This window comes from Sus scrofa, chromosome 8, assembly GCF_000003025.6.
Source record: "Sus scrofa isolate TJ Tabasco breed Duroc chromosome 8, Sscrofa11.1, whole genome shotgun sequence".
NCBI lineage: Eukaryota > Metazoa > Chordata > Mammalia > Artiodactyla > Suidae > Sus > Sus scrofa.
Window position 1 is genome coordinate 109,511,832 of NC_010450.4, and position 13,452 is coordinate 109,525,283.

Sequence of the window (13,452 nt, forward strand, 5' to 3'; positions counted from 1 at the left end):
TGAGCCTGTGTTCAGACTGGCAGAAAAACTCCTATGATTATAAAATCTGAGATGACTTGAGGGGGGCGTTGTTGAGTGGCTGCCTGGGTGTTATGTTTTAAAATCCACATCTTTTAGTAGTAGAAAGTGAGCTTTCAAGACAATTCTTAGAATATAAATTGCTCTGTTCAATCTAAATCATTTTAGCAGAGTACTTAAGACAGAGAACTAATTTGCATGAAGCCAGCCTTGGCATTTTTAAATGAAAAAGAGTTACATTTCAAACATCTTCATAAATCTGTGTAATTACTAATAGAGGCAAAATTTTTTAGAGCTATGGACAAGTAGTTGATGAAAAGTCTCTGATGAAAATGGAATTACTTTACATTGAATGACTATCAACATTGAAACTGAAAATTCTAAGTGCTCAAAATATTTAGCAGACATTATTCAAATCCAATTTGAGTCAGCACTACTCAGTATACAGCAAGAATTGGTATAAATGTACTGAAGAAAATCAGAGAATGCAGAATCCAAAAACAAAAGAGCACACATAACTAAAATTGGACAGATGTACCACATTTGCTTCTTATAAATGAGGGATCAAAATAAACTCGTAGATTATAATTAGATTATTTGTACCTCATTTAACTTGTTAGAAAACTATATGGTTTATTCCATAGTCCATGAATTCCGTGAATTCAATTTTCAATATTCATTTTTGTAGCCTTTATAAAGTTCCAGCCTAATAGAATTGTTTTTGGCATTTTAAAAGAGAGCTCCAGACCAGATGGATCCAAATGGCACTCAGAAAAGATTTTAGGTCCTAAAGAGCCCTTAAAGTAACCTAGATAAATAGTTACCAAATTACTACTAAATGTGATCTTTCCTGTTTGATGACATAGGCGATGAGAATACCTTTTAGATTCTGGCCTGCCTGTGAGAACCAGCACTATGGCTAAAGCTTAGGTTGAAAATTGATATAAAAATATTACATTGTTATAATAATGGATTATTATTATTTGCTAATTATTATCATTTGCTAATGTTATTATTATTTGCTAATATTTATTGAATGCTTGCTCTGTTAAGCACTTCGTAAACATCTCATTCAGTTATCACAACCACCCTATGACTTTAGTGTTGTCATGATCACTATTTTGAGAAAACCATTGAGTCCTGCAGAAGTTGACTGCCCAGGGCCATGTAACTAGCAAGTGGATAAAATGAGAGTTGGGAGTCCAGCACCCACACTTTTAAGTGACTCCCCAAAGGGCTTTGTGGTCTGAGTCATGACCATATGGGCATATGATAAACTCATTGTTGGGTATACCTTCTTGTTGGTAAAGGCCTGGTATTTTAGGAACATTAATATTATTTTGAAAATAATAATATTATTTGACCTTGCTTTGACCTTGCCTTTGGTTTTGGAGAAAGGAAACATAGGATTTAACTGATATTTTTGCACCTTATCGCTTCAGTGGTAAAAAGGTCAAGACCAAATATCAGAACACTCCAAAAAGTGTTAACCTTGGTGTAATATCTAAGATTATGTCCAGTAAATGATAAGTGCTGTCCTTCATTTTGAAGTCACTGCAGTGGAACCAATAAATTTTGTACGTAGTGAAAGTATCCAAAACTTCAGAGGCTTTCGTTGATTTATAACTGGCTATAAATTTTTATGAAAAGGTTATAGAGTCTATTTTTAATGTCTGGACATTAACCTTGTCTATAATGTTGTTATCTTGTGACCAATTACTAAATAAAAAAGTATAAGCATATATATATGAGTTTCAAAAAATAGGGAAGTGAATGCTAAGATTTATTCTCTCTTTTTAAATGTATAAGAGATAAAAAGATAAATATATCTCCTATTTAATCTTAGGAAAATGAAAGTTAGCAGACTTGTAACTGGAAAAGAAAATTAAAAATTTGAAGTTTTTGGAGTTCCCATTGTGGCACAGTGGAAACGAATCCCGACTAGTATCCCTGAGGATGCAGATTCGATCCCTGGCCTTGCTCAGCGGGTGGGAAAGCTGGCTGTGGCTGTGGCTGCGGTGTAGGCTGGCACTGTAGCCCTGATTTGACCCCTAGCCTGGGAACCTCCATATACTCTGGGTGTGGCCCCAAACAACAACAACAACAAAAACTTGAAGTTTTTTAAACAAATCTTTTCTTGTACCCAATTTATGAATTTCCCCATATCCTTTAAGTGGTTAGAAGCCAAGTGGTATTTTTTCCATTAAATTTCAAAATTATCATGGTAGTTATGAGACCATTTTTATAAAGAAAAAATTTTTCTTCCAAATTTCAGTTTAAGGAACCTTCACACGCCAACACACATGGTATTTCTGGAAAGTGGGTGCAGACCAGATTGCCTTTCATTGAGAAATACAACAGGGTACAGAAAGTCCTGGTTTCTATGTTACCCATCATAACGCTCCCCAGAAACTCAGATTTAACAAGCAAAATAAAAGATATTTTTTCTTCCCTTGTTTCATGTGCCATATTAACTTTGCACTTTTGCATATTTAGAAATAGCAATGCTTTGGCTGAAGAGTTGCCTCTCTTGCTCTCGTGGGTTCTGGAAATTATTTTCTGTACTATATTTTATTTGAATTTTATCGGTAGTCCTGGTGGTGGTGCTCTTTGACTTAAAAGTTCCTTTAACTACAAACTACTTTACTCTGGGGATGAATAGAGTCCTTTTAAATTAGCAATGGTAATTAAAAATAAAATTCAAGCTTCAAAAAAAAAAGGATACTACCACTGTAAATTTGTAAGGGCAGATCCAAATATCTCAGGAAGCTGTCCTGCGATAGAAAAGGCTTTGTACCTGAGAGACAGATCTGTGTGACCTGGGGACATCACTTAAGCCTTGGGGAACTCAGTTTCTGTATTTGTAAACTTAGGCAAATGCCCACCTCCTAACATTTGTCTCTGTTGATTGATGAAACTTCATACATAAAACCCCCAACACAAAGCTAATAGTAGCTAAGCAGTTAACATGAGTCACTTTATTTCCCTAATCTCTATTCAATGCACATTCTTAACTGGTAATAATAAAGAACTAACACCAGACCACGTTTACTTTATATCTAGTAAATTCAAGTGATTGAGGAGAATCAATCTCATGTTTTGTGCAGAGGTAAATTTTAATTTTTCTGCTTGGTGACTTATCCAGTTACTGCAATTAGCATATGTACACCTTAGAAAGTCCTCTCATATTTCACAATTCAACTTACAGTGCAACTCAGTGGTTTCAGACTGAATGTATAATTATGTTCTTGTTTTCAAGGTTATAAAACTGTCGTTTCCTGAACTGAAATGACAGCAAAAGTGGAGAATTTAAACCTGAGGCTTTGGGCTCTAAGTTCTTTGGGGTTTCATGACATTATGTTGGCTTCTCTCAAAAATAAATCTTCCTTTTCATAGTAACTCATCACCGGATAGTGAACCACTCTAAGAAAAATATGTTAGGCTGCTAAAAACATTCCAGGGTAACTCAAAAATGAGGTATGCTTCCGCTGAAGAGTTACCTCTTTTGTCCTCCTGGGTTTTGGAAATTATAAAGCAGATAACAATGGAGTATTTACTTCTAAGTGTTTATTTTTCTTAAAAAAAAAAACAAAAACCCAAACCCTAAGATCTTTTATACATTAAGCTGTATCTTATATTTTAGGATGAAGTGGCCTTGGTTTGACTGAGGTTAACTTCATTTTCCTTTGGTTCCTTCTTTGGCATCACTTATGATGATTTTACCTAATTGAACTCATAGTTGTAACAGTTTCATTTTCCAGTTTCATTTTTCAAAATAGCTGTAACAGTTTCATTTTTCAAAAGAACACTAAAATATATATCAAATAAAAAGATTTATAATGAAATATAAGATAGATACGAAATGGAGATACAAAATATGAAGCTCTTCCAAATTGGGATAAAGGAGTTTGGCCTTATTCCATAGGTCAAACTGTAAAGAACTATGTAAGGTCTAGGATTTTATCTTTCCTACAAGCTAAAAAGCTGAACTGATACTCTTGCATGATGCTAACAGAAGACACAAGTCTCCTGAATCAAAGACAATGGGCTTTTTGTTGTTGTTGTTGGGTTTTTTTTGTTTGTTTGTTTGTTTGTTTGTTTGGTCTTTTTAGGGCCGCACCCATGGCATATGAAGGTTCCCGAGCTAGGGGTCAAATCAGAGCTGCAGCTGCTTGCCTATGCCACAGCCACGAGACTCCAGATCCAAGCCGTGTCTGTGACCTACACCACAGCTTACAGCAATGCTGGATCCTTAACTCACTAAGCAAGGCCAGGGATAAAACCTGCATCCTCACGGATGCTAGTCAGATTCGTTTCTGCTGAGCCACTGATGGGAACTCCAACAATGGGCTTTAGAGTTCACCCCAAAAGCAGAGGCAGAGTATCGACAAGTTTATACCATTTCCTTATGTCCCCTCCAGTCTCACGGAGTGACACACAGGACAATGATGGATGTCTGTGCATGCCATGGGTTATGTTAAAGACAAAAACCATCACTGGGGGACTCACAGTTTTGCTTTGTTTTGTTTTGGCCATGCCCATGGCATGTGGATATTCCCGGACCAGGGATGGAACCTGTGCTGTGCCATAGCAGCAGCCTGAGCCACTGCAGAGACAATGCCAGATCTTTACTTGCTGCGCCACAAAAGAACTCCCACAGCTTTTTGAATAAGAAAAAACAAGCCTACTCTTTGTCTGGAGGATTTACCTAACCCCTCAAGGGGTTATGTTCATGGCAAGCACTGCCCTAAGAAATGCCCCAGATAAAGAGTATTCAGGGTCTTTCATTCTTGCCACACCCAAAAGAATATGTAGGGTGACAGCAGACTGATATTCCCAACAGCAAGCAGCACTTGATATTTTTGATGTCACGAGGTGTCCTCCTCTAAAGCATAAGAAATATTGCCATCAGTGACAATGCTCCCTATGCTGGTGACTCTCAGGAGGAGCAAGGGAAATTCTGCACCCTTTGCAAAAGCTTTCAGGTAATTTTTATACAACTAAGCATTGGAAGCCATAAGAAGTTTGCAGGTGGGGAGAGTACCATCATCAAATTTTTATTTTAGAAAGACGACTCAAGACACAGTGGGGAGACTGATCAGAGTGGACGAGATGGAGCAGAACCTACTCAGGAGGCTGTCATGGCAGCTGCGTTGGACTCAACTTAATACATATTAGAATGTGGAAGACAAGCCAAGAGAGGAATGCCGGATGGGAGCAGGGGAGGGGGGAGAGCTGCTAGAACTAACACATTGGTGAGGAAATCAACAGGTGGGAATCTGACAAGAGAATAAGTTGACTATGAAAAGATCTCAGATTCAGTTTTTGAAAAGATTTACTAATTTAAAATTTACTAATTTAAAATGTATTTAAAAGATTTACTAATTTCAGGAGACTATAGATTGGACATAACTCATTATCTATTAGGATAGAAAGAGGCATTCTGCAGATGATTTAGAATCCAACAATGAAATGTATCTCCTATTAATTAAAGTTAGCCAGTCTTATTCACTTCTGAGTCAGCTCTGTCTCACTCACACACACACACACACACACACACACACACACACACACCTCTTCAATAGTTAGGACACTATAGGGAATACTGGAGTCCAATAGACACTTTAATTCATGGCATTAAAATCTTAGTTAAAAATAATACAAAAATCTCAGCATCCTTGGGACCAAATATTACTCAAGATGTATAGAATGTTGTCTAAAGTCCTCACAGAATGGATGTAATCGATAATTCAAAAACATCATATAAGTCAACAGTTTCAGTCTCATTTTATTCAAATCCATATTTTAAAACTAACTGGGGGGAAAGGAGGGAATAATTTTGATTTTATCCTCCTATTTCTCTCTCCCAAAATATAACAGTTACCTCTGGGCAAAAGGCATAGAGCAGACAAGAAAAGCAGCCAGAGTCCAGATACCTGGTTGATGACACATGAGAAGTAAAACATCATTCTTGGTCAACATTCCAGGTAAGGACAGCCCAGATCATTTCATAGGCAAAACTGACGTTCAGTTATTTTTGATCTGTCTACGTTGCCAGCATTATTAGCTCTAGATACAAATGTCTGAGCCTTCAAAATTTGATAAGGGAGTCAAAATGGACTTTTGTAATTCTGACCCTATGCTATTTTTGTAAATTCAACAAAGACAAAAAAAAAAAGAGCTGGGGTCCTGAACTATATGGATAGGTAATAAGTAAGAGTGACTTCAGTGCGTAATACAGAGCCAGCTGCCGTGTTCTTACCTGGTTGCAGGTATTGATGTCTATGCCCCCCTTCAGATATTCCACCACTTTGTCTAGGTTGCCTGCTCTGGCAGCACGGAGGAAGCTTGCATTGCTGTCAGACTGTGAGAAAAAGAAAAGACCTTTCATGAATTCTGGATCGAATGAAAACATATCAAAGACAGAAAGACAAGAGTATTTACACTGCACATCCGAAAAGCTTTAGTTGCAAAATATTTCAATCCTGAGTTTAAAACACTGAATCGTAATTCACAGTACAAGGTAGCAACTTCACAATATTTCTGGAGAGTGGTTTAAGGACAAGTGGAGTCCATGGGAAATACAGCCCGCTGTGTTAGAGTGTAAAAAAAAAGAGTTAAAATAAAATTACTCTTTAATGCTTTATTCCAAATCTTCAGCCACATTTGAAGGTGAATTTGCACTACCCTCAAATTCACAGTTACCCTTTCATTTTAGCTCCAGGAAGCTGGTGACTTTATACTGAGCCTAATGTCGAGGCAGAAAAGGAATCAAAAAACTAAAATAAATGGGTTTCTTAAAAAGGCACTGGGTTACTTCTTTCTCTTCTTTTACTGTTCATTTTTTTAAAAAAGGTTTTTTAAATTAAAGTATAGTTGATTTACAATGTTGGGCTAGATTCTGCTGTACAGCAAAGTGACCCAGTCATACACATACACACACACACACACACACACACACACATACATTCTTTTTCTCATATTATCTTCCATCATGGTCTATGCCAAGAGAATGGACATAGTTCTCTGTGCCGTAGGTAGGACCTCATTGCTTATCCATTGTAAATGTAATAGTTTTTATCTACTGTTTGGTTTTCAGATGCATCTGAGGGAGAACATTGGGCCTGGGTCCCTTGGCAGTCATCTGTCCTGTTATTGGGGGGGCGGGTGGTAACAGAAAGCTCTGAGGATTCTTTGAGGAAGGTGGGTAGTGCTAGCTGGCAGGTGTGCACTGGGCTGATGTAAATTTTGTGACCCCAGTGATTTTGTAAAAACAAGATGAAATTTAACCCAGTTGATATAACAGCAGACGCAAATCTCTTGGTAGAGATGACCACTCTGGATGGAGGAACCGCTTTTTGAGCCCTTGTCTTGACTCTGCCCCTCTCAAAATCGGATCCTGGGAGAATCAGCTGAATTCCCACCCGCAGGTGTCCTGAGGAGGCCACTGTAGAGAGGTAGCCACAGTCACCCTGCCTCTCTGGCTTGCTGACAAAGCCCAACTTTAGCACAATGACGTGATCAACTCTTGTTAGGTTCCAAGACACTGGCTTCCCTTTCTACTTAGTCTGGTGGTATCAGCTCTGAAGAAAGAGAAAGCGGTCCCAGGAAACAGGACCCATGAGGAAGTGAGACGCAGGTAAGATGGCAGCTCTTAGTCCAGCATTGTCCTCAGTGCTGCCCTGCCCGCCTCCCTCCCTCCAAGAATGAACTTGGCAGGGGCCCTTGGCATGCTCACAAACCAATTTATTATGACTGGTGATGATGCACAGAGATGGAAATGGAAGTGTTTTCCTCTGGGAGTCTCAAATATGGAGTTATTTGCATAGCATTCAAATGATTTACCTTGGGGAAGACTGAAAACCCTAGAATGAAATGACCTCGCGTTTAACCCAAATACCACAATGCCTTATATATTTACGAAACCATGTAGAGACTTTATGAGGAGTTGAAAGGTATGACTGAACTCTACGCTTCTGGAATTCATGCTCTGAGTCTTCAGAAATGTGTCACGATTTAACATCGCCCTGTTCCTCCTCCTGCACCACTGTGATGCCTCACGCCTCATCCTTCCTGAAAGCTGTGCCCATGGCTGGGTGCCCCAAGTATATCTGCAATGCTGCAGCAACTGAATTGTGACTCATGTTGAAAGGCCTGTTTATGAAAGTGTTCTGCAATGTGCAGCAAATTATAAATTCCAGGAAGATTTTCCACCTTCAGGTTTGAGGCCACAGCATTTAAAAGTGAAACATGATTCTCAGCACTATGTCCTGTCAGGATCCCAGAAGAAACATTATTTACTATAAAACAACAGTTAAAAAATATTAGGTCACAGAAAGTATGACAATATTATTTCCCGTAGAGCCAGAAAATAAATCCGCATGCTATGTATTATTAAATATACTTTATGCTATAGTATATTAATATAATATACTATATTAAAGATGATGCCCAGTTTCTTTCATCTTGTACATGAGGCTTCATAATTATAGGTAACATTTATGAATGTTTACTGTGGGCCAGACACAGAGCTAAGAAGTCATATATCATTAATATATCATAACACTAGGAGAAGGGAACTGTTGTTATGGTCATTTAATAGGTGAGGAAAGAAGTTTAGAAAGTTTCCAAGGGCACATATTTTTTGTATGAAGTTTTTAGAAAAGGCAAAAACTATAGAGATCAGTGGTGTCCTAGGGGCTGGGATGGGAGCAGGGGTTGAAAACAGGCATGAAGAAAACGGGGGGCTGATGGATGTGTCCTAAAACTAGATTGTGGTGATGGGGGCACAACACCATAAATTTACTACATGATTCATCAAACTGTAGAATTGGAACAAGGGATTTTTTTGGTATGTGAATTATCCTCAATCAAACTGTTACTCCTGTTCAGAGTAAAGAAGGAAAAGTATAAAATAATAAAATATTGGAATAACATTTAAAAAAAGAGATCAGGGTGCCCTCTAACTCCTACAAAAAAAGAATGCCATGGACAAGTGGAAGCTGAAGGGAACACCTGACCCTGTAGGGTTGAAGTAACTCCTGGAGACATCCTGTGGAAGCTGAGAGGGGCTGCTGTTGGTCTGAAGAGGGCTTTAGGTGTCACTGAGAGGTACCTATTTGACCCTTTTAGCACCTCTATAGGGACTGGGCATGACCTGGAGGGCTGCTTTTGCTGTTACATAATAACAAGTTTTAGTAACTAGTTTTCAGAGTTCCCATGGTGGCTCAGCGGTAATGAACACAACTAGTATCCATGAGGACATAGATTTGATCCCTAGCCTTGCTCAGTGGGTTAAGGATCTGGCGTTGCCATGATCTGGCATTGCCATGATCTGGCATTGCCATGATCTGGCGTTGCTGTGGCGGTGGCATAGGCTGGCAGCTGCAGTTGCAATTCAACCCCTAGCTTGGGAACTTCCGTATGCCTTGGGTGAGGACCTAAAAAGACAAACTTAAACAAACAAGTGAAATGATTTTTAAAGAATAACTAGTTTCTCTTTTATGAATCAAACTCCTGGAAACTAGATGCAAGTCAAAGACTTACAGCCAATCCCTGGAATTTTAGCCAAAAAGTGTTCCCAGTGTTTGGGAGGAGCGAGAGCTAGTGGAAATGTAACATTTAAGCCATGTTGGCAGGGACCTCTTCAACAGTTGAGACACTATAGATTTTGCTATAAGTTGGATCCTTCTAGAACCCCATTAAGGGATTTCATTTCCCTCAAGTGAGAAAATGCATTAGAAATACATCTTGCAAAGGCATATAGGGTATTATTATAAAATAATTCGAGTATGAGTTTCAAGAGCAAAATTAAAATGAGACATCAAAATTTATGTGTATATATTGAAACAATAGACTCGCATGGAAGAATACATTTTTCTCCCACTTCCACATAAACACATGCAAACCCTACGCTACAAAGAGGTCAATCTGTGATTAAAGCTCTTGACATAAGCGCTTAGGATAAACAGCAGTCAGTCTGGTTCTCGTCAATCAACACATAGATGAAAGAGGATTCAGGGATTCATGGTGAGAGATGCAGCAATTTTTACCATGCTACATTTCCCTCTGAGTATGACCGAGGTAAGAATATAAAAATTAAAATTAGGTATAAGTACGGGGGAAAGTATGCTTTCAAAATAGACTATGGTCTTCTGGTGAGGCCAGGAGATTTCACACATAAAAAGCACAATAAAGAGAAAATGAGGCAGTAGCAACTCCTTTGGGGGAAAAGTCCCAGGCCAACAGACTAACCTCTTTTTGCTTTGCTGCTTTATGTCCCTAAAACTCCCAATCCTAAAACCAATTGTACTTATGCCTGTAAAGTCTGACTCTGGACAAGCATTCAAAGGCTGAGCCCCACTTACTTTAATCTGCAACAGATGGATGTCATTAAAACTTGTCCCCTTTACAACCCAAGGGTGGCATCTCAAGCCGAGAGAGATAAATTTCCTCTTAAATTCTTCTTGACACAGTTCTGTACGTTTCTTGATTGGAATGTTAGAAAAGCAATACTTTCTCAGCACCCAGCTGAGTGGACATGACAGGCCAGGAGGAATGTGCATTCAAAGAGCCACATCATGTCCTAAGGAAAGGCTTCCCCAAAGAGTCCGGGGTCACAGGCACAGGAGCCCACATTTGCTCCAAGATTTTATAAAACTTCTGTGCTTACAGTCCAAAATAGCCTAATAAGGAGAACACAAGCATGTTCCAGGTCGTCTAGATGGCTACCCTTTAAATGGGCACAACCACGTAATTTTGGGATATGCCTTTGTGTTTATAATGCAGTGCATTTCAGGTGAAGCAGAGATGGACTGTAGATAAACGCATGACATGCAAAATGTTTGCCATGGTACAGAAACTGATCAGAGAATCTGGCCATCATACAGATGGATACAGCATCTGTATACAGCAGGATGAACCAAAGGAAACTGAGCGCAGCACTCAGTAGCACATTAAAGTTGCAAATAAACAACAGACTCAGATGGTATCTTTGTATGGTCCAACCTGCCTCGACCATTAGCCGTGAATCTAATGGAAAATCCAGAGTAAAATGCCTTTCCGTTTCCAACTGCAGTTTTTATTGGATTAGGTACACATCTCAACCCTAAGACTAATTTTATCTCCAAGTAAATGAAGAGAGATTTAAATGACTATCAAATGGCTCACCATAAAAACTGGCATTGGCATAGTTCTCTGACAGCTTTAAGCTTTACTATTCTGAAGCAGGAGACAAAGCCTTAGCTGTATTAGTAAGAGTTTGTACCACATACTTCTAAAAATGTATGCCCTACATTATTTCCAATGAAGTGAAATTCAGAAATAAGTTGTAGAAATCTGAATTTTTACCATGAAACCCAATATCTGTGATTTAGCTTTTGACAATCCTATCCATTCTATTACATTGGTGTTATTTATTTTAATAATATAAGTTTATTAGCTCTGTTTATGCTTAATTTGTAAAACTTTCATTCTGTAATAGTCTAAGATTTTAAAGAGTTTTATGTGGTTTTATGTTTACAGCTAAATTAAACTATAATAAAAATAACAAAACTGGAGGTCACACATTTTTTCTACTTTGAAAGAGATGAATATCTTATTCAAGCTGGAGAAATATTCATCCTATATGTGAGTCAGCCAGTAGCCTTGAGAGAGTGATACAGGGCACCTGGCTTGTCATGTACCTTCTACAAATATCTGCTGACTGATTAATCATAGGAAAGCACATGTTCCTTGTGGAATTTAAGGAATTGGCTTATTTTCTTAGGATACAGTTATTCCTTTGTAAAAGCAAGGTCATTTACATGCCTACCCCAAGATCCACATTTTATAGTAATACAAAATAAATAAAAGATATTAAAATAACTTGAGAGGAAAACTCTTAATATGAACATAATGAAATAAGGGACATTTCTACAATTCCATAGGTCTTTTCCTTGGAAGGTTGGATAAGCTGAAACCGTGTCCAGCAAATCATTTTTATTTATTTGTTTGTTTATTTGTCTTTGCTTTCTAGGACCACACCCGTGGCATATGGAGGCTCCCAGGCTAGGGGTCAAACAGGAGCTACAGCTGCCAGCCTACGCCACAGCCACAGAAACGCAGGATCCAAGCCATGTCTGCAACCTACACTACAGCTCACGGCAATGCCAGATCCTTAACCCACTGAGCAAGGACAAGAATTGAACCCAAAACCTCATGGTTCCTAGTTGGATTTATTTCCACTTCGCCACGACGGGAACTCCCATGTCCAGCAAATCATGAGTTACATGATCTTGAGTCTCTGTGAGTCTCAATTTCCTATCAAAAAATAAATGTATAGAGTTGCCGGAAGAAGGAAATACAATATGAAGGTGCTTAGCCCAATGACAGAGACAAAAGAGACTTACTGAGTTTGTTTTATAATTGTAGTTTTCTTGTAAATGACAAAAGCAAAACAACAATGGCTAATAAAAGGATGGATATATACATATTATCTTCTTTAAATAAGAAGGTTGCTGCCAGAAGACCAGAGTATTTAAAAATACTCTGCTGTGTGCAGGTGCAAAGGGACAAAAAAGAAGCCAGAACTGGGTATGGCTGTCTCCAATGATGAAGATTTTGCAAAGCACCCTCTTTGTGATATATGAATGCTTTTACTTTTGTAAAGGACTGCTAGATTGTTTATATGCTTTAGCTCTTTTAGCAGTTCAAACTATCTTGTCATAAACCAAGACTTTGGGGGCAAATGAGATGTGCACACTAGGTGTACTGATTTTTTTGGAAAGAATTCCACAAGATGACTTTCTGAACTTAGAACACAGAAATGACCATTAAAACTCTTCGCATTATAAAATCTCACCTAAGTTCTATTTGGCTGCCACTAGTGATAAAAACTACGATAAACCAGAAGTTTATACAATGCAGCTCAAATGTGTTAAGCCACATTTTTCTTTTTTGGCCACCCCCAGCATATGGAGTTTCCAGTTTCCAGGCCAGGGATCATATCCAAGCTGCAGTTGCAACCTCCGTTGCAGATGCAGCAACGCCAGATCCTTTAACCCCCTGTGATGTGCCAGGGATCGAACCTGCCTCCTGGTGCTATAGAGACACTGCCTATCTCATTGCACCACAGTGAGAACTCCAAGCTGTATTTTCAGTATATTTACTTTCAATAGCTCTTTACATTGCTACTAAATGGGAAATGCTGAAGAAGCTCTGATCTTCAAAGAGTTAATGTAAATTCCCTAAAGATTGCTTTTACTTCAGTGACCTATGTTTTAAGAAAACTGGTTCATGTATAGGTATTTCCAGTTTACTTTTAAAATATTATTTAAGACAATGATTAACACACAAGATTGAGAATTGGTGTCAAAACAATATGGAAGTTTTACTAAAGAAATAAATTCTGGGAGTTCCCGTTGTGGCACAGCAGAAACAAATCCGACTAGGAAC

The 13,452-nt window shown here is 38.4% G+C and overlaps 1 protein-coding gene across 1 annotated transcript in view; it reads right to left on the reverse strand.

Annotated features, from left to right (window-relative positions):
• The window catches only part of ANK2 (ankyrin 2), a 355,178-nt gene that overhangs the window by 205,039 nt on the left and 136,687 nt on the right, over window positions 1–13,452 (reverse strand). The window contains 1 exon segment of the mRNA XM_021100703.1: window positions 6,281–6,382. Coding sequence (XP_020956362.1) covers window positions 6,281–6,382 — 102 coding nt within the window.